General features: G+C 42.9%; 1 protein-coding gene across 1 annotated transcript in view; it reads left to right on the forward strand.

Annotated features, from left to right (window-relative positions):
• LOC121285016 overlaps nt 1-22,147 on the forward strand; it is a 65,009-nt gene that overhangs the window by 18,155 nt on the left and 24,707 nt on the right. Inside the window, exons 7-13 of the mRNA XM_041201092.1 lie at nt 1,286-2,814; nt 4,772-4,820; nt 8,966-9,100; nt 13,745-13,807; nt 17,836-18,012; nt 19,060-19,226; nt 20,000-20,123. Of these exons, the coding sequence (XP_041057026.1) occupies nt 1,286-2,814; nt 4,772-4,820; nt 8,966-9,100; nt 13,745-13,807; nt 17,836-18,012; nt 19,060-19,226; nt 20,000-20,123 (2,244 nt within the window). The remainder of the gene's footprint in view (nt 1-1,285; nt 2,815-4,771; nt 4,821-8,965; nt 9,101-13,744; nt 13,808-17,835; nt 18,013-19,059; nt 19,227-19,999; nt 20,124-22,147) is intronic.

Below are 22,147 nucleotides of genomic sequence, written 5' to 3' on the forward strand. Positions count from 1 at the left end.
CTGAATAGCTATAAATTGAGAGAGGGGAATGTGCAACGAAACCTGGGTGTCCTTGTACACCAGTTACTGAAAGTAAGCATGCAGGTGCAGCAGGCGGTAAAGAAGGCAAATGGTATGTTGGCCTTCATAGCCAGAGGATTCGAGTACAGGAACAGGGATGTCTGGCTGTAATTGTACAGGGCCTTGTTGAGACCACACCTGGAATATTATGTGCAGTTTTGGTCTCCTTATCTGAGGAAGTATGAACTTGCTATAAAGGGAGTGCAGTGAAGGTTTACCAGACTGATTCCTGGGATGGTGGGACTGACATATGAGGAGAGATTGAGTCGATTAGGATTATATTTGCTGGAGTTCAGAAGAACGAGGGGGGATCTCATAGAAACCTATAAAATTCTAACAGGACTAGACAGGGTAGATGCAGAAGGACGTTCCCGATGGTGAGGGAGTCCAGAACCAGGGGTCACAGTCTGAGGATATGGGGTAGACCATTTAGGACTGAGATGAGGAGAAATTTCTTCACCCAAAGAGTAGTGAGCCTGTGGAATTCATTACCACAGAAAGTAGTTGAGACCAAAACATTGTATGTTTTCAAGAAGGAGTTAGATATAGCTCTTGGGGCAAAAGGGATCAAAGGGTATGGGGAGAAAGCAGGAGCAGGCTATTGAGTTGGATGATCAGCCATGATCATAATGAATGGCGGAGCAGGCTCGAAGGGCTGAATGGCCTACTCCTGCTCCTAGTTTCTATGTTTCTATTTCCACCACCAGAGAGGTCAATAACCAGAGGGCATGATTTAAAGTAATTGATAGAATGATTTTAGAGTTGGGGATGGGGGTCTAGGACTCACTGCCTGAAAGGTTTGTAGAGAAGAAATATTCATTGCATTTTAAAATGTATTTGGATATGTATTTTGAAGTGACATAACCTAGAAGGCCACAGATCAAGGGTTAGAAACTAGGATCATGCTGAATCGATTCTTTTTCAGCTGCCATAAACATGGTGGACTGAATGGCCTCCGATTGTGTCATAAATGCCAGTGATTCTATAATGCCCAGAAAGGCATTCCTCAGGACTACCTTCAATTATACAGAGACCAGGCCACCAGATAAGAAGGACCTGGCATGAAATGACTGGTTTTCTCTCTTAAAACATGACTGTTTTGCATCTGTAACAATATGCAACATTCTGGAGTATGACACATGTGTTTACAAGGCTGGCTAGATAATAGATACATCTATTTCTCCTCAGTAAAACAGTTTGGCTTCTTCCAATTGTGTTTTTACAGTGGTAAGAAGAGTTACTGAAAGGAAACATTCCTTAAAGGGTCTTCAGCTGACAGTTAGTCGTTATTACCATGATCTGCAATTATCTTTGTATGGAAATAATGGCCCAAAAATCAAACAGCCTGAACAGTGTGATATCTGCATCAATCCCACACTTCTAAGCTATATCAAGAAGACTCATCTCTATAAACAAGAGTTAGAAGAAATTGCAAAGGATGTGTATTGTCACATTGCCTTTACAGACTCTCCAATGTCAAAGCAAATTATTCTGAAGCCTTCTTTTGGTGCAGATATATTGTTGTGCTATAAAATTGCTAAAGACTGGAAGAAGCATGCTGAAGAGGCAGTTTGGAAATTCATCAACAAGTTTGACTTCAGAGACTTTCCAATTGATAAAAATTTGTGGGGAAAAGTCGAGAACAAAAGCAGAGGATTGAAAGCACCTGGCTTTGATGTTCTTTACTGTTCTACAGAAAACAAGATTGTTGTTGTTGGGGAACAAGATAAAGTTTCGGACACATCCAGAAAACTACAAGAAATATTGGAAAAGGCAAAAAGAGAATTGGAAGTTGAAAGGAATACTGTTGAAGAGCAAATTTTATTGGAAAGTCTTGAGGAGTTGGAATTCATGCAAAGCCATGTCAAATATACTGTTCCCTCTGTGAAAATATCCACCAGCACAACTCCCCCAGCATTAAAACTGACAGGATTGAAGGAGGAAGTTGGCCAAGTTCACAAGGTCATCAGTGAGTTTCAGTTCCAATTAGAAAGGAAGCCTCTCAATCAGTCTTCACACCTGATAGGTTTTATCAAATCGTTAGACCTTAAGAAATTTGTGCAAACTCACTTCATTCAAAAAGGCATCAAGGCCACATTGCTGCATAAACAGTCTGTTGAGCTCTTGGCTGTCAAGGCAGATGTAAAGAAAGGAGAAGATAAAATAAAGCAACTTTTCCAGGAAGTAAGGATTGACTTCACCCCACAGCAAATCAACGTCGCCAAAGCTGACAAATGGAAACGGTTCCTTGATGATTTGAAGTTCAACTTGAAGTCCAAAGATGTGGGCTGCACAATCATAGAGGAGAAAAATCAAGCTGCTGTAATAATCGTAGGATATTCAGATGTTGTTTCTGATGTTGAAAAAATGATAAATAGTTACCTGGACAATAAGCAGGTGATCGTGCAACATATTCCTGCCTCATTGATGCAGGTGGAGTATATGGAAAGTTCCTCGAGTCTCACAGAACTGCCTGAAATCCAAAACAAAGGCATCATAGTATCATATATCAGAACGGCTTCTCCAGGTCTGAAAGTATCTGGTGCAGCAGAGCATTTAAAGGAGGCAGTTTCTGCTATTGAAGATAAGTTGTCACTGATTCAGTCAGTAACCTGCATTTACAACAAACCAGGAGAGGCCAGAGCCCTGTCTGAAAACAAGGACGTCCTGGAAGTCAAGGCTAAAAGCCATGGGTGTATGTTGTTAATTCAAACTGAGGAAGAAGGTCAGGGTTCACTGAGCCGCCCAGAACTTGTAAGTATGCACAACCTATCAAATCACTTCAATTTATCAATCTGGAAAACCATTACGCTAGACTGAAAATCAGATTATTTTTTGTGCTGAGTAAATCATTGTCAAGACTTAGATACCAAGGCCCTGATATTTACAGGAAGCCAGGAGAATGAAGAAAATATTTAAAGACAAGACCTCATTAACATTTTACAACTCTGTTGCCCACCTGACAGTGAGCCAAATGAACAGTCTGGCTGGAGGGTGGAAGGAAGTACAAGCACAGGAGGCCCCAGCCAGTTACCCTTGGGGATAGTCAGCAACTGCAGTGTCCAAGAGGCAGGGAGAGCGTATGCTAGTTATCGGGACTGGAGAAGACCAATGGCTCCCTTGAGGGACCAGGGAAGAACTTCTGCTCCTCCTGGCCCACAAGCAATGCTGAGAAAGAGCTTACAGTGAAGTTGACAGTTCCTGCCTCTCGCTCACTGCTGGGCTTCTAAACTCGGTGGAAACCTGAACAACAGTGAATGTTAAATCAGGATCCCAATTGTATCATGGGACCCTGATTTAAATATGTTAATTTGGTGTCCTGTCTCTCCATTTTAAAAGAAAAGCAGCTGGTTAGGGTCACATTCCCTGTATTTAACTTGTTAACACCTCACCCTCACCACAACCCCACCCCCACCATCACCAATCCTTTCCTGTCTGTCATTGTGGAGATGGTTTAAAATCGAGTCTTGTGATCACAAAGATGATTTCAACTATTGGAGGCCACTATATTCAGTACAAGATTGAGGAAGTTAAAAAGCAAATGGGGGTCCAGGCACCAGGGCAGGTGCTCTGCACCTCTGCAAGAAAGTTGCCCTTTGAAGTAACTGGACAAGAAACTTGAAGTGCCCATTATTATAGCGATCAATGGCCACCAATATAGCAGGCAAAAACATACACTCATTACAAATCCGACGTGTGCTGCCTGCAATATTGCTGTTGGAAAAAAGAATGGCATCCAGACCCCACACGTAAAAGAGGTGTTAGAGCCTTTGCATATTCAAGTAAGGTATCTGACGCCTGCTTGAAAATTCCTCTGCAATTTTGGGCTATCCTGAACACTTTTTCACTTTTGTGGCTTATTTCCAAATTTTTGCTGTGGTTTGAGATTTTTCATTTTCTGTCTTGGTCGGATTGCCAGGTTAAATTTGAATTACGGGTGCTTTTTACGTCATGAGTCGACTGTCCGTTAGAAATTGGAATAAAATTGTCCAGACTCACTTCACATGGAACCTTCACTATCAATAGAATAAAAACACTTTCTTCCCATCAACTTGAGCTGGATTTAAACCCAGAAGGCAGTGTGCTGGCTCACTGTGCAAATATTTTACCAAGGGGGGTTATATTGTTACTCTAGGAACCCAGAGGCCTAGACTATTTAAATCAATGTAAAAATATTTGGATGAATAATAAACATTGGCCTTACCAGTGACACTCTCATCCTGAGCATGATTTATTTTTAAAAACGGAAAATGAGATGACAATGAAGTCAATGATTGCAGCAAACCCTGTTTTATTGAGCCAAAGTTGGTCTTTGTGAGTTAGAATTAGCAAGAGGCTATCTGGGAAGGTGGAAGTGCAGGGTGTGGACTAGAGGGTTAGACACCAGATTCAGGCTGTCATCAGATGAAAGGGAGGCTGGCTGTGGAATAGAAGAGTGTGGATTGGCTTTTAATGCATTGGTGAATAGTACTACGGAGTACTAATAGTGCTACCCATGAACCATCCAAATCACTACAAGAATAATATGGTTCCCATTAGGCAATTAGATCAATAGGAGCTGATGCAGAATGAAAGAGCCAAGCAGAGAATGCGACTCAAATATTTTATATAAACAATGGAAATGCAGAATTTGTTGAACAATTTGCAGGAGAAAGCATTGTCGGTAACACATTCACACTTTTTTATAAACATTTTTTCTTTTGCAAACCAGTTAATTGAAGATAAACAAAGCTTCAAGTCACCAATGTCTTTTCCTCAAGGTAAGAAAAAAATGTAGACATACATGCTTAATTTATTCCCCATACAGAGTGCAATGATAGGATTTGTGTGACCCTCCGTGATCTATTTTCTAAACTATTGGGTATGTTAGTGCCTGCTCCCACACAGCATGTCAACTGAATGTTGTTCACTACTTTTCCAGTCAATCACTGGACTAGATTTTCTCTCAAGTTATGCTGCTCAGCTTCAATTGCGGACTAGTGTGCAGCAATCCAGGGCTCTTGATTCTATTTTCAGTAAATTATGGTAACTGATTCATGCCTTAATTTTAATGATGGTAGTAAAATCCCTTTGAACAAGGTATGCAGAGTGTATAATTCATGATCTTTGTCTCAAAGTCCTTCAGACAGAAGGAGACCAAATCATGTACCTACCCCGCCAACAACCCCCCCCCGCCCACCCCAGTCACTGGCAGGTAGGAATCCTTTGCAGGCCTAGGATGAGCAGGAGTGCTCCTCTGGGTTCTGTAAGGAATGTTTAGATCTTCCCTGACCCAGGCTCACCCCAACTCCCACCACCACTGACCACCACACCCCCCGCCCCCCCCCCCGCGCCACATTGCAAGTTCCAATCAGAAACTAAATCAAGTGTGCTGTATAACGGACTGTCAATTCATCATCAACCATTTACACCCATCATCGAAAGTTAAAATTACCGCATCCTGCAAATATTAGCCTTGTATTTTTAGCTGTTTGTTTCTATTGTTAATTATTACCATCCTAAATACTTGGCACAATCCATTGACAATCACACCTGCAATTTGAAGCCAATCTAAGCCCATGTTGAAAATACATTACTATCCTTTTTTAGTTGCTCATGTAATTACAACATTGATTTAACAAAATGTAATGTGACAGGAGTTGTTAAAACTTGTTATAGCATTAAGCATGGATTATAAATGTGTGTCCCATATTTTAAGGCATCATTTTGATTTTAAAAATCACAAATGTGAAATGCTTCACCACATTATAAGCCACTGTTGAGTACTACGGGTAGAATTTTACGACAGTGGGATTTTACGTTGAAGTCAATGGGGTTTATAATGGCTCGCTGTATTTTACGGCCCCCTCCCCACTGAAACAGGGCCGTAAAGTTCTGCCCTATGAATATTCTGAGCGCTCAAAAGACTAAGTAAGTAAATGCACCTCCTTCTGAGGCACAGAGCAACACAGACACACAAGATTCCAGGATCAACCTCCGAGTGGCATTAAAAACCAGTAGATATCAGAGGATTTGTCGAATTTTAGTCCATTCATTTCTCTAGTATTATTTCTTTACTAATACCAATATCCTGAAGTCCCTCATTTTTACTGGACCATTTGTTTAATGTCTCTGTCTTACTTCTCTTTATAACTTCTCCTGTCTCAGCTCTTAAGGGACCCACATTTACTCTTGTTAATCTGTTCTATTTTGCATACCTGTGGATGCTTTTACAATCCGTTTTTTAATGTTTCGAGCTAGTTTACTCATATTCTAGCTTCCCTTTCTTTATCAGTTTCTTTCTCATCCTTTGCTGAATTTTAAAATCCTCCCAATCCTCAGGCTTTCTGTTCTTTTTAGCAACATTACAAGTCTCTTTCTTTAATCTAATACTATCTTTAACACATCTTGTTAACCTTTGTTGAACTACTTCTTTGTGGGCTTTTTATTCCTCAAAGGAATGTATAATATAAATAATGATTTTTAAAATACTTTTCATTGACTGTCTACCATCGTATCTTTTAATCTGATTTCTAATTTACTTTAGCCAATTCCCCCCTCATACCTATATAGTTGCTTTGTTCAAATTTAAGAACCCAGCTTCGGACTTTACCAAATCAATCTCAAACTTAGTATGAAATTCTATCACATTAGATCACTCTTCCCCAGAGGCGCCTTTACAAAGGTTATTGATTAACCTTGTCTCATTTCACATATCATAGACAGCCTATTCCCTAGTTGGTTTCTTGCCATATAGATTGAGAATACTACCTTGAATCTATGCCATGAACCTGTCTTCCAAACTATTACTGCAAATTTGGTTTGAAGATTTAAGTCCTCTATGATTACTCTATTAACCCTGTCACATCACATGCATCTTTAATTTCCTGATACATACACTGCCTGACACTACAACTGCTGTTAGAGGGCCTGTAACCTTCTCTCATTTTTTTTAGCCCCTTGTGGTTTTTAGCTCTGCTCAGACTGATTCTGCATCTTGATTTTCTGAACTAAAATCTTTCCTCCTGTTGTCTTTATCCCATCATTTATTGTCAGGTCGACACCTCTTTTTTCATTTTGTCAATCTCTCCTAAATGTCAAGTATCCTGAAATATTTAATTCCCAACCTTGGTCACTCTGCAACCACACCTTAGGAATGGCTGTTAGACCAAACCAGTTTATTTCTATCGTTGCTATTAATTCATTGATTTTATTGTAAATGCTTCAAAAATTCAAATGTACTGCCTCTAGCTTTAATATTTTTCTTTGATGTCATCCTAGCTGCTAATACTCCATTACTTTTGTTAAGCTTTCTGTCCCTTCTTAACCCATGCTACTTATTTATAAACCAAATTGCTACCCTGTTCTATATCATCATTTTTCTTATTGCTTTTGAATTTACTTTTTCCCGAATCCTCCTGCCCCCACCCTTAATTAGTTTAAAGCCCTGTACTCTGCTCTGGTTATTCAATGTGTTTTTTAATATAAATATGCATATGTGTGTGGCTCACAGCAAACCTCCTTTGTATATTTTTACAAATATTTTACTGAATCATCTGTCTCATCAATGGCTCATGCCCTAATCAATAGGACAGGAACGCTATAGATCAGTCCCTAAATACAGTTTTCACAATGTTATCATAAACTATATTGAGTTTAGCAAGAAACAAAAGTATGCAACAGTCTTGAATCCAAGTTCCATGTCTCAACTGCGGCATAATGTTGAAGAACATAATAGCATAAGAAAGGGAAGCAGGAGTAGGCAATTTGGACTCTCGAGCTTTCCCAGCCAGTCAGTAAGAACATGGCTGATCTGATTGTGGCCTTAATGCCACTCCCTGCTTGTCCCCCATAACCATTAATTCCCTGTTGATCAAAAATCTATCTAACAGCCTTGAATATATTCACTGACCCAGCCTCCATTGCTTTCTGTGAAGAGAATTCCAAAGACTAACAACCTTCTGAGAGAAGAAATTTCTCCTCATTTCAGTCTCAAATGGGTGACTCCTTGTTTTTAAACTGTGCCCCCTCATTCTAGATTTCCCGCATGAGGGGAAACACCCTCTCAGCATCTATCTTGTCAAGCTCCCTCAGAATCTTATATGTTTCAGTAAGATCATCTTTTATTCTTCTAAACTCCACTGAGTATAGGCCCAACCTGCTCAACATTTCCTCATAAGACAACCCCTTTATCCCAGGAATCAGCCTAGTGAACCTTCTCTGAACCGCTTCCAATACATGTATATCCTTCTTAAGTAAGGAGACCAAGACTGTACGCAGTGCTCTAGTGTGGTCTCATCAATGCCCGGTACAATTGCAGCAAGACTTCCCTACTTTTATGATTCATCCCCTTTGCATTAAAGGCCAGCACTCCATTTACCTTCCTAATTACTTGCTGCACCTGCAAGCTAACATTTTTGTGACTTATGTACAAGGACACCCAGATCCCTCTGTACCACAGCATTCTACAGTCTATCTCCATTTAAATAATATTCTGCTTTCCTGTTCTTCTTGTCAAAGTGGACAACCTCACAGTTTCCCACATTATACTCCATCTGTCAAATTTCTGCCTACTCACTTAACATATCAATTCTTTTTGTATGGCCCTTACAACTTGTTTCCTGCCTATCTTCATATCATCGGCAAATTTGGCTACAATACAGTCCGTCTCTTTGTCCATTAGTATAGATCATAAGTATTCCGTGCATTCCATTTTTGGATCCACCTTTTACAAATTGTCATGTAGACACAAAAGTGAATTCAGTACTGTAGCCTGCCCCTCTAGATGCATGACATCATTTTGAAAGTTATGCAAATATTGGATGAACTAAGGATCCTTCCCCCATGAATTGACTGTGTTTGTGATACAATGAACTGACTGTATTTATGATGCTAAGTGAGAACATATTATTTTGTTATCCTCTAGCTCAATGGAGAGGTTTGTTGCCTACACAGCTGACAATCCATAATGTTGTTGTGGAGGTGAAGCAAGGAGACATAACCCAGGAACGCGTGGATGCAATAGTGAATTCCACAAATACAACACTGGACCTCAATTCCGGTAGGATAATTTGTGTTTGTATTTAACCCCTTAGACCCTGAAATTTCATTTGGTAATGTTATGATATGGCAGGTAGTATTTGCCAGGCTGAATAAATCCATAAGGGAAACTTGGCCATGCTATCACAACAAATTTGCAATTTGTATTTATTATGAGAAGGCTTGTGCACTGAGGTCAGAAGGAATGAGTCTACTACCACCTTTAGAAATTTTAAAGATTAAATTAAAAGTTATTAACAAAAGAAAAGAAAACTTAAACACACAAGACTACAGTTACACAGTTACATTTAGTTTTATAACAATTCTCACAAGATTTCTACTTAATTAAACTCTCAACTACATACCCCTTTCAGGCAACACTCCAAATAGATTCTTAATCTATAAAACATCCAGCAATATTACTACAAGCACCCACTGTTGCTCTAAGGGAGGTATTTCACAGCTTCTTTCTCCCTCTCACTTGACAATGGAACTCCAAAGGCCACACCCCACCCAGCTTTTCATCTTTCTTTAAATATATTTCTCCCTTTTTATCCATCAATCCCACGGTTTCACTCGAACTTTGGAAATTACTTTTCCCAGAATAGAGAACTCTTTTATGTTGTCATTACGGCCAGTGCTTTCGGGAAAAATAAACTTAATAACTTTGCCTTATTTACCTTGCCAGTTGTAAACATCTTTTCACGTCCCTTTGAAAATCAAACAACCTCTCAACTTATCTAAAAATACACATTCCATTCACACTGAATCTGCTGAAACTTCACCCTAGCTTACCCATCTCCATTTCAAATGCATGTTTTACACTTATTTCCTTTTGATGATTCAAACCTTGCAGTCTGTCTGTCTGCTGTTTAATTAAATCACACACACACACACACACAAATACACACACAGAGACACACACACAGTCCAAATAAGCCTGCTTTAATGTATCCCACAGTGATATTAGGAAAAAAAAATCTTTCCTTTACAGTAAAATATTTAAACATTTGAATGGAAGATTCAGGCCAAAAAGTGCAGCTGTATAGCATCGGTGCTGGTACTACAGAAGCTGGACTTGCCAGAAATTGGCAGGCACACCACTTCTGCCCATTTTCAGTATGATCAGTGCAACACATCATGATGGTAAAGGTGCTTGTGTGGGTATGTCAGAAGTTTTCACGGTTGTGCAGATTGTGACGTCAAATAGTCTGTCAGGTAAACTTGATGCATTTTCTGCCAGTTTGGACCACACAAGTCCAGTTAACACCATGCACTAAACATTCCCAGCTGAACATGCATTCAGCTGCATGGGGGACCCCCACTAATGTCATTTAAAGAGCCAGTCATCCAATTTGCAAATGAGGTGCCGTTGACTTAATTTGACTCTTGCAAAGTTTGTGGAAGTAGTTTAGTGTATTCTAGAAGAACTTTGGTGATTTGGATTTTAAAGACAGGGAAGCTGGAGGGCTATTCTTCCATGTCACTAGAAATCCTGCTAGAATTATGGGGGCTATAGTTGCAGCCCCTCTTGGCCTGCAATAGGACAGAAACATGGATCATAGGCTGCAGAGAGGGGAACTTATGCGGAGAGGGAGGAAGGCTCTTCACTGAAGATTCCAGACATCAAGGGTTTTCAGGGAGCACTTCCTCCATCTCCACCTCAGCCAGGGGCAATGTTTGTGGAACCCATGATTCAGCAAGGATGTGGTCCCAATGTCCTCTTGGCCAAAATCTTAAAGTAAAAGCCACCAATAGAAAACCTTTTCAAATTAACCTTATTCAACAACATATCCAACAATATATACAAAGCTGAACAATCCATCCAAACATACGAATTAGGAGCAGGAGTAGGCCACTTGGCCCCTCAAGCCTGCTTCGCCATTCAATAAGATCATGGCTAATCTGATTGTACACTCAATTCCACATTCCCGCCTACCCCCGATAACCTTTCACCCCCTTGCTTATCAAGAATCTATCTACCTCTGCCTTAAAAATATTCAAAAGCTCTGCTTCCACTGCCTTTTGAGGAAGAGAATACCAAAGACTCTCAACCATCTGAGAGAAAAAAAGTTCTCCTTATCTTTGACTTAAATGAGTGACACCTTATTTTTAAAGAATGACCGCTAGTTCTAGAATCTCCCACAAAAGGAAGCACCCTTTCCACATCCCCCCTGTCAAGATCTGTCAGGAGCTTACAGATTTCAATTAAGTCATCTCTTACTCTTCTAAACTCCAGTGGATACAAGCCAGGCTGTCCAACTACTCCTCATAAGACAATCAGCCCATTCCAGGTATTAGTCCAGCAAATTTCTTCTAAACTGCTTCCAAATACATTTACTTCCTTCTACAAATAAGCAGACCAAAACTGTACACAGTACTTCAGATGTGGTCTCACCAATACCCTGGCTAACTGAAGCATAACCTCCCTACCTTTATAATCAATTCCCCTCACAATAAACAATAACATTCTATTAGCTTTCCTAATTACTTGCTGTACCTGTATACTAGACTTCTGTTATTCATGAATTAGGACATCCAGATCCTCTGTATCTCAGAGCTTTGCAATCACTCACCATTTAGATAGCATGCTTCTTTTTTATTCTTCCTGTCAAAATGGACAATTTCACATTTTCTCCACGTTATACTCCATTTGCCAGATCTTTGCCCACTCACTTAACGTATCTATATCCCTGTGTTGGATTCTTGGTCACCTACCCAGCAGTGAGTCTCTTGCTTCTTTCATATTCTTTAATGGAGACTTTACCTCAAGGAGCCCTTGAAAACTAAGACAAATCTCAAAGAGAACCCTTGAAAAAAGCTTATTTTGATCCCTGGTATGTGAAAGTAGCAAATGGCGGGTGTGAGGCTGGCAGCACTGGAAGGAGTGTGAGGGTGAGGTGGAGTATCTGAAAGTTAGGCCTGAATCCCAAGTGCTAGAAGTTGCTGGTGGATGAGTGATGGGGGTGTAGTGCATTGAGTAGGGTGATTGTTTGGTGGTGCTCTGGGTAGGAGATGCATTTAATGACCTCGACCACCCATGTCAAGTCATTGAAGTACTTATGGCACTGATGCCATTCCCTTCTCAGAGTTTGCTGTCAAAGCCTCCTGGTCTCCTGTGGAAACATGCTTCTCTCCTCCTTGCGTCTCCTGTACTAAAGCTTCCAGTGCCACATTGGAAAACTGGAGCTCTCTCTCTTCCCTGTTGCTCCATTTGGGGTGCTTTGCCTGGAAAGCCAATTATTGCAGCTCCCTTTGAGTAGGGAAGTCTTCTAGCCAAGCACGATGCTGGGCCTGCTGTATATAGTGAAGGCAGTCAGCAGTGCATTTGGTGATGGGCTAAGTGCTGAAATAATTCTAATCGTGAAGTTTGCAAGCTGCCCGCCACCACAGGGCTGTGCACGGGTAGTTGCAAATCACAACTTCAGGGCCCGAAAACAGGAGCAATCCAATTTTTGGCCTCAACCCTGGTGAATCTGGTGAATTTTGTCAGTTGTCAGTTTTGTCAGTTCAGGAATGTCAAAACTTCCCTTAATCTTCTGAAGGAGATTAAACAAAATTGAAAGGAAAGCGAGTGGCAGCCTGCGACCTCTGCTTTGAAGGTTGACTGTAGTGAGGTGGGGATGAGAGGGTTCTAATTTGAACGTATGGGAGCTTTTTTTTTAATGCCCCTGATATTCGAAATACAATTACCTGTTGCCCATTTGGCTTGACGTTGGGCACAATGAGTCAAACTGTACACCATTAAAACATGGATTGTGGGGTGTTGCATGTATCCAGTGAAAGAGTTTGGAAGCCAAGTTTGAGAGATCAGCCCATAGTGCATATTGATTGTTTAGTGGAAAATGATTGGATAATAATTTCTTTACCTATTGCCAGCTACCAGCTTGACAGCATTTAATGAGAAAAATAGGGGTTTTCATGAGACTTTGTGGTTGTCAGTGTGAAACCATGAATTAAGGTTGTGACTGCATTATTTAGGTAAGATGAATGTCCGCTCCTTCATATTAACTGATCAATGGGCTTTATTTTTAATTACTGTTAATACACTTGTGAAATTGCCAAGATATGAAAATTAAATAGAAAGGATCATTGTAGCAATGGTGATTTTTAATTAATTAATTAGTTAAAATAAGTATACTAACATTTGTGATCAGAACCATAACCAATCTTTTGAGTGGAGTTGTCAGAAAAGTTCTCTCTGGCTATTTTTTCCAGCTACTTTTGTCTTTAAAATTGATGTTAAGCTACCTCCATTGTTTTTGTCTTCCTGATCTCAGGATGCACAGCAAATGTGGCTGAGGTGATGCCACTATTAGCTGGATAATAGGAGGTACTTGCCTATCCTGGAGATGACTCTCTTGATTTTTTTTCCTCCCTCGTTTTGAGGAAGTTCCTATGTTTTGGGGAAGGCCCTGGCTTATGCTCTGACTGAAATCGGAAACTCAGTGGAGTTTCCAGATTAAACCGTTCTATCTTCTGTACATTCCTTTCATCTCTTTGCAGTAACAACATTATATATAAGTGAAGAAATGAAAGGCTGCGTGTTCTGAGCATTGACTATGGATCGGCGCGGAGGAGGGTGGGGAGAAGCTTGCCCCAAAGTTATTCGTCATGAATAAAGTTGAATTAGATATCCACAAATTTGTTTGCTGTTTTTTTTTAGGTGTCTCTGGGGCAATATTTGCAGCGGCTGGCAGTACTGTCATGGGTGAATGCAAACAATTGGGTAAGTTACAGATAAATACTTACCTTATAAACAACCTCTAGAGTACTAGAGGGATGAGCACTATTGAGACGTACAAGTTATGTCATCAACCTTCAGTGATCACAATTTTTATCTCCATGACCATAACTGAAGGGTGACTGAGCCATAGCTCTTTCTCAGGTATTGGACATATGGGCCTGATGATACAGTCAGAGTGTTCATACTAGATAGGATTAGTCAGTAGGATTAGTCATAGTACTTGTCAGTAGATAAAGTTAAAACTTGGAAATTGTTGCACATTTTAGCCTCTGTGATCATTGCCACGAGCTATCGAACAATTTAGGCAGCACTTATGGAGAGAGTGACCGAGGTTGATGGCCGGAATCTTGTGCTGTCACTGGTGGCAAGCTTGGGGTTGGGAAGGGCATTTCTTAGGCAGGATGGTGGCATTCTGGAACCCTGCCACCTTCCCGCCTCTGCCAGAATTAAACTGTGGCGGGAAGGCCCATTGTCGACCTGCCTACCCCACCGCCGGTTGTGGCCCCTAAGTGGCCATTACTGACCACTTGAGGGCCTCATCCCTCGTTTTAACCCAGCTGCAGGGGGGCCGTTGCCATGCGGTGTGCACAACAGGTAAAGCTGTGGAGCCAGCTTGTCACCTCAGATTGGGGTGGCGGATCCCTCGATCAAAGGAGACTCTCAGTGCCTGATCGAGGGACTGGAGATTAGGAAGGCGGGGCCTGCTGAGAGCTCTTGCTACCAATCCCCCCTGCACCCCTCTCCCTTCGACCCCCTACCCGGTAAAAAACCCCATTCCAAATTATTAATTAACCCATGGTCTGGGTTGCTCCATGATCCTGGGTCTCTGGTGCCTGTCCTTTAGCAGCAGCCACAGCCTCCCCAGTGGCGCTGCTGAGCACAAAAGCTGCCAGCCTGTGATTCGCTGGAAGCTCTCAGTAGGGTGGACTTCCGCCCCTGGGGTCTTCTTTCCAGGGAAAGTCCGCCTGCTAGCCTCGCCATTGCCTGATTGATTTGTGGCTTGGTGGGCCTTCCCGAAAACAGGCAGCATGGGTCTCTCACTGGCTCTCCAGTCGGCAGGTGAGACCCTGATGCTACGACAAGATTCCCCCCTGCTGTTTCAGCACCTGAAATATTATTCCCACGTTTTACGCTCCCCATCGAGGATGCGTGACTTGTTTTCTGTCTTTGTCTCAGAGTTTCCAGCATTTATAGTATTTTGCTACTTATTACTTAGCAATTAATTTCAGCTAGCAAGCAGCATCCAGAGCGACTGAACCATTGAGATGCAGGACTTTACCAGGAATATCTATAGTCCCAATTGAAATCTATCTGGCTGGTCCTAAAGTTCAAGAAATGACATGATATACTCCAATAACCTATCACAATTTAGGCTTTTATATGTCCAACAAAAGTAATCAACTCTCATCGTCAAGTCCAGGGCCGCAATTTTCAGGCCCTGTTGGTGTCAGGTGTCATGGCAGCCGAGGGAGACAATATGGCAAGAAGGCCAAAAATCGGTTTTACGCTGGCTTGAATGCATAGCTGGATCATCCGATGGTGTCCGCCATGGTGGAATGGCGATCCCGCTGGAGGCCGGAGTGAACTCACTGCATCCCGCTAATGGGATGCAAAGTAAGGCCCAACCGCAATCGTCCCCACACGCCAGATTTACCACTATGTTGGCGGGAAAACACGTAGGCCCAGAACACATTTGGACAAGTGTGACATGCAGAAATGGGGACTTACTGTTAGGCCCTTGCTCAGATCGCGGACATCTGAGGAGCAGAAGATGCTGGAGCCCTAGAGCTACCAGACCCTGGAGGAACACGTGCATCGCATGCTGGATGGATTCTCATGGACATGGCTGCACTGCGAAGCAGCTCACGGAAGGTGGAAAGTCTCAGTTGATGTTTCGGGTCTGCTTAGGTACAGCACGGCCTTGGCCATGGGCTACTACGGATGTTTGGTGAGGTGGGGGGAGAGGAACATCCAGCTGTGAGTTGGAGAGGAAGGTGTACCGGGTAGGGGGGTGGGAGAGGATCTAGGTTGATTGGGAGAGGAAGTACGGGGTGGGAGGGGCCCAATATTGGTGAGATTTTGGGGGGTGAATGAAGGTGTCGGGGGGTGAGGTTTGCAGGGGGCAAAGGTGTCGGGGGGTGAGGTTGGGAGGGGGAGGAGGGAGCACTGGGAGGAGGGCGTAATGGGGGAGAATGTGGCAAGTGGGGTGGTAGGCATAAGGGGGAGGAAGGTGTAAGGGATAAGGCATAAGAGATCGGAGTAGAGAGAGTTTGCAGGAAGAAAGGAGTCCAGGGGCAAGAAAGAGTCCAGGGGGAAGAGAGAGTATGGGTGGAGCAGGGAAACTGGAAATGAGCAGCCTAGAAGATCTGTCACAGCGCTTACCACACCCTCCACCAATGCAGAGGCACATACCTTGGACCCAGATCTAGAGCAGGCTCGGGTTCATGGTCTGGTGGTCACCGCATGGACACGTGTCTATGTCAGGAGGAGGCAGGTTCAGCCGAGCTCTCTGGCACTTGGAGGACTGTTGGGGTAGAGGCATTTGTGAGGTTCGAGTCAGATGATGAGCCTCTGGATTCCAGCTCATGGTGGAGAGGCTGCAGAAGATGGGGGAACATCTCAACAGAGTGGCATGTGAGTCAGAGGAGTGTGTCTGCCTGCTTTCTGATGAAGTGGGAAGGATGGCTGATGTCATGGAGACCCAGGTCCAGCAGAACATGGAGATGCGCGCAGATCTGCACACCATTGCAGTAGCCATGGGTGAGCTTCTGCAGTGGCAATGCGAAAGGGACAAAGGGCACATCAATGTCGTTCCAGGTACTCCTTTCCCTCAAGGAGTCAGGTCGGGGCCCTCGGGTACCGGCAGAGAGGAGGAGCGGCAGCTGTATACCCATGGGTCATCCACTCAGGATTCTCAGAGGCTGTCTGCTCCCTCCAAGTCCCCCTTGACTGTGTCCTCCTCAACCTCATCCTCTGTCACCACGGAGGGACCCACTGGCCCACAGGACAGCCAAAGCAAAGCGGGGCCTTCAAGGCCTCAGCTCTCCAGAGGACACACGCAGAAGTCACCAGAGGCAACAGGACCAATCATACACAAGCTGTTTCCACCCCTGCTACAGATGTCAGGGCAGCACCTAGAAGAAGTGGTAGGCCTGGAAAAGTTAAGAAATTCTGATCACAAGTGTTTGCATGGGCGAACACATGTCAATGTATTATGAATGAGACGGTACACGCCGGGACTAGGACAATACAGCGCGGAAATCTGCCATTGCGGCCGACGGGTAAAAACGTCCTTTCTCCCGCCTGCTACCGCGCTTTGTGCAAATCTGGGACCATTCCATCCTATGTTTTCTATGAACTGAAGCAGCATCTAAAGCACACGTTTATCTGGGATAACATGAGAACAAGAATCCCATTCCTTATCTCTGGTTTACAAGCAGGTTCTCACCATATGCTCAAAGGTATTTAACATCGTCCTGCTGCAAAATGTCATCGTAGACTCAACTACCAGCCATTTACAGTGACAAGCTCTAACAGTGAATCAGTGAATTGTTGAGGTTAATCCACACAGAAGAGCAACGTCGAACCAGATAATGAACGAGTTAAACAGACAATCCAATGAGATGTACTTCTTTGAAAAGCACCTTTTTGTTTTTTTGTAAATTTTTCAAACCTTTGTGGGAAGGGTCATGGCTTCTTGAAACAGTTTCTAGATCCTACCCAGTTATAGTCTTTCTGGAATTACATAGGCATCCTGACCTATGAAATCACTTGTTGCCTTTGCCTATAGACCAGAATCATAGCTAATTGGTCTGTAATAAATGTTAATAAAACATTAGGGGACATCGTGAGCTGTAAAAACCACAATATAAATGCTGGTTTTGCTTTTTCCTAATACCCGTAAAGCCTTTTGCACTAGTCTTTCCAGCAGTGTTATTAAGTGTAATGCTCACGTAAGTAGAGAAAATAAATATAACTTTGGTTTAACTTTATGTCTGTGATTTATTTAGGTTCTCAGCCTAATGATGGTGTTGCAATTACCGGAAGTGGAAATCTTGCCTGCGATTACATCATTCATATGGTCGGCCAAGCTAATCCAGCCATGATAAGAGCCTCAGTAGAAAAAGTATTGCAGGAATGTGAACTAAATCAGATTACCACAGTATCTTTCCCTGCTCTAGGAACAGGTAACTGCAGTCAGGACAGCAAGATTTTCATCTTTTCCTCTACTCCACTTCTCTCTTCTCCTGAAGGTGTTGTTTGCTGCTGAGATACAGTTCCATGAGAACCAATGTGCCTCCAACATCTCTCCCAAATGACTATTATTCATGTGTGTCTCTTGACAATGAGCATTAGCTAGCTATTCAGCTATAGTGGTATCACAGCCAGACCTAATTCCTTATCTAACACTCTGTATTTACAGCAGCTGCCGTCCTCAATAACAATCCAGTACAAAAACTAGGGCAAACTTTTTACCACCTAAACCAAAGATGTTGTGACCAATGTTGGGGATTTCTCATGCTCAGCTGCTGCTTTGGCTGAAATTGACTGAGCAAAGACAGGAGAACGAAGTGGAGACCAGCTGGTCTGCGTGGCTCAACCCGTGTCTGATTATCTAATGTAGCTTCCTCTTCATCTTCAGCTTCCATATTAGAACTTCCTTTTCCAGATTTTCCCACTGGGTAAAGTGCATCATGTTAACAGTGCACCAATCATGAGCTGTGTGCCTGCTCAGTGCTCACTAATGACCGATGCGGACTCAGTGGGCCAAGGGCCCCTTTCTGTGCTCTAAAACTCCATGACTCTATAGTGAATAGTCAAAAGAGTTTCCAAGTTAGTGACTCATTGAATGTGATACTATGATAGAACCTAGTCATTTGATTTACATAACTATTGATTCATAGGAACTGCATGGACTTGTCAGCAGAGCTGCACAACCCATACAAAATTATAAGTTTAGGTAGAGTAGAAGACACAGTTTCATAAAAGACCTGAAGCTGATTTGGGTGTTGTATAGCTGCAGATTAAATCAGTAAATAATTGCTACATTAAAAAAGTTAATACAATCAATTTACATACAATAATAAATAGGCAAACATGTTAATTCATGCTAATTGATCAATTAATGTCTCATTGAAAGTGATACTGATAGTAAAATTCAATAATTTGAGCAAAGACATATTAATCATCTTCTGTTTTGAGTCCAATTTTGCTATGACTTTGTCCTTTTGCAGGTATAGGAAGAGTGAAGCCGCAGGATGCTATTGAAAGTATGTTGACTGGATTTGGAAATCATTTATTACAAAACAAGCCATCGGCGATTAGATTCATTTACATTGTTGTCTTCGATCGTAAAGTGTACGATGTTTTTTCTGATGTCTTCCAACAAAAATCACAACAGGTAGGAGGAGCTTTAAAATTAGCTACAACATTTTGCAGCGTTATAATGAAATCAGATGGAGGGGCTTTTAAAATGAAGTGTGGGGAACTTACACAATCCTTTCCTGCCCCTTTCTGGCAAGAATACTCACCCTAGCCTAAAGGGATCATTTGGGCCCAATCTGGTATTTTAACTGGCTTGAGTGGAGGAGCGCTGATGACTTCTTCACCAGGCCAAAACCAGGGAACAGGAGCCAGGGTCAGAAAAAGCCCCAGCAAGGTCAGCTTTTAGCAGTTTATATATACATATATATATATATATATGTATGTGTGTGTGTGTGTGTGTGTGTGTGTGTGTATATATATATATATATATATATATATAAGGCAGTAAGATCAGAATTGTTTCTCTGAGTCCTGCAAGGAAACCTTGGTTCTCCTTATCCTGGGCTTCACCTCCCCCTGACGCAGGGTTTCCCTGCACAGCATAGACACCTTATGCCATGGATCACCCCCTCGTGCCCTTGCAGCAGCATCTCATTGCCTGACTTTAATGGCCATATTGGTCAGCAAGTTAATGAGGCAGGTTAAATTGACTGCTCCTTTTGGACTGGTTTCTTGCTTTGCCATCCGAAAATTAAAATCGAGTCTCGTATTTAAAATCGCGTCTTGTATTTCTGTAAGTGGAAGCTGAGGAACAGAATGGTTCCTTATGCTCTGGGTCAGAAAGAAGCCACATTTGGAAGGAAAGAAAGTAATCATAATGTTGTTAAAACCCAATTTTTTTTCCTTTAGACGTTGAATTCTACAGAACTAAATGTTGGCAAAGTAAAAGTGGTAGCTGTTCAAGGTGACATCACAGCAGAACAGACTGATGCGATTGTAAACAGCACAACTGTCAACCTTAACCGAAAGAATGGTGAGTGACGTTTTGTTCATACAACAGTTTTTCAACGACAATAACTTTCAATTTTATCACATCCTGATCATACTAAAGCATCTCAAAGTCCTTCACAGCAGCTGGTTCGAAATCCTGGAAGCCCTTTCCTAACAGCACCGTGGGTGTACCAACACCACATGGACTGCAGTGGATCAAGAAGGCAGCTCAATACCACCTTCTCAAGGGAAACTAGGGATGGGCAATAAATATTGGCCTAGCCAGCAACACCCACGTTCCATGAACGAATTTGAAAAAAAGCGTCATAAGAATATAAGAAATAGGAGCCACATAGAACCGCTTCAATATGCTCTGTCATTCGATAAGATCATGGCTGAACTCCTAAATTGACTCCATTTTCCTGCCCTATCACCATATTCCTGATTGCCTTACTGCTCAGAAACACTCAATTTCAGACTTGAATATACTCATCGGCTGAACATCCACAATTCTCTGTGTTAGAGAATCCCAAAGATTCACAATTCTCTGCGTGAAGAAATTTCTCCTCACTTCAATCCTAAATGGTTGACCTTCACGCTGAGACAATGACTACTAGTTCTAGACACCCTGGCCTGAATATTTCAGATGGTGGGGTTTCCGTGCCCACCATCCAAAGAGTCCTCCCTGCCAACTCTGACCTCCCCACAGCTATTTCACAGTCAATTGAGTGTTAAGTGGCAGCAGGTGGGATTTCCGCCCCTCACTTTGGAGCAAGTCTTGCCTTAGAGAGCTGCCAGCCAGTCAGATTGTCTGGCAGCCCTCTAGTTCCTGCAGTGACAGGAGCTGCAGTGGACAGAAGAGGAAGTGCTTCAACATACCAGAGCCTAAGTCCCGGGACCAGACGGTAAGGTAAGTTTTGGGGGTCCAAGGGCGGGGAGGGCAGGAAGGCCTGGCGGGGTGGGTGGGCGGGTGGTGGAAAGTGGGTAATTGGAGTGCCGGGGTAGAGGTCGGGGTCGGCTGGGGAGTGGGTCCAACAGCCACTGGAACTGTGGGGTGGGGGTCGGGGGGGGGGGGGGGGGCACCCCAAGTCAGATCGGAATCACCCCCCCCCCCATGCCCCTCTTCCCGACCGAGATCTAAGCCCCTTCATTTTCAGGCTTTGCCTACATCAGATGAATCCTCCCATCAGTCCAAAAATTGAGACCGGGAGGGAATTGGCCCTTACGTGGCCAATTATGGGGTAAGGTTAGGCCCGAGGCCTTGCCCACCCAGCGTAAAATCGCTGCGAGGTCAGGGAGGGCAGGAGCCCAAGAGGAATTCCATTCCTTAAATTTCACGCTTCCCCAGCCCCCTGCCTAAGAAACTGCTGGCGAGGGAGCGTAAAATTCAGGTCTCTATCTAGGGAAAACTGCCTCACAGCATCTACCTTGTCAAATCCTCAAAGAATTTTATATCTTTTTTATTCGTTTATGGGATGTGGGCATCACTGGCTAGGCCAGCATTTATTGCCTATCCCTAGCTGCCCTTGAGGAGTGGAAATGACCTCTCATTCATTAAAACTACAGGGAGTATAGGCCTATTCTACTCAAACTCTCCTCATTGGATAGCTCACCTCATCCCAGGAATCAATCTCGTGAAACTTTGTGCACACCCTCAATGGCAATATAATTCCTTAGGTAAGGAGGCCAAAACTGTACACATTACTCCAAATGTGATCTCATCAACGGGCTATACTTTTACAAATATTCCTCGTTCTTATAGTCAAGTACAAGAAGAAGGAAGCCTTGCTACAATTGTAGAAGGCTTTCATGAGAGCACACCTGGAGTACTGTATGCAGTTTTGGCCTCCATGGGCTGAATTTTATGACCCCCCCACTGGACATGTTTTTGACAGGGGGCACATAAGGCAGGACTGGTGGGTAGCCCACTGCCTTCCCTCCCACCATCAACCTGTCCCCCATAATGTGGTGGGCGGGTAAGATGTTCATTAGCTTGTCTGCCCTTTGGCTAATTAAGGCCCTTAACTGCCCAATTAAGGGTCAGCTAAGGGCCTAATTCCACTGCGC

The sequence above is a fragment of the Carcharodon carcharias genome, chromosome 12 (assembly GCF_017639515.1).
Source record: "Carcharodon carcharias isolate sCarCar2 chromosome 12, sCarCar2.pri, whole genome shotgun sequence".
NCBI classification, from domain to species: domain Eukaryota; kingdom Metazoa; phylum Chordata; class Chondrichthyes; order Lamniformes; family Lamnidae; genus Carcharodon; species Carcharodon carcharias.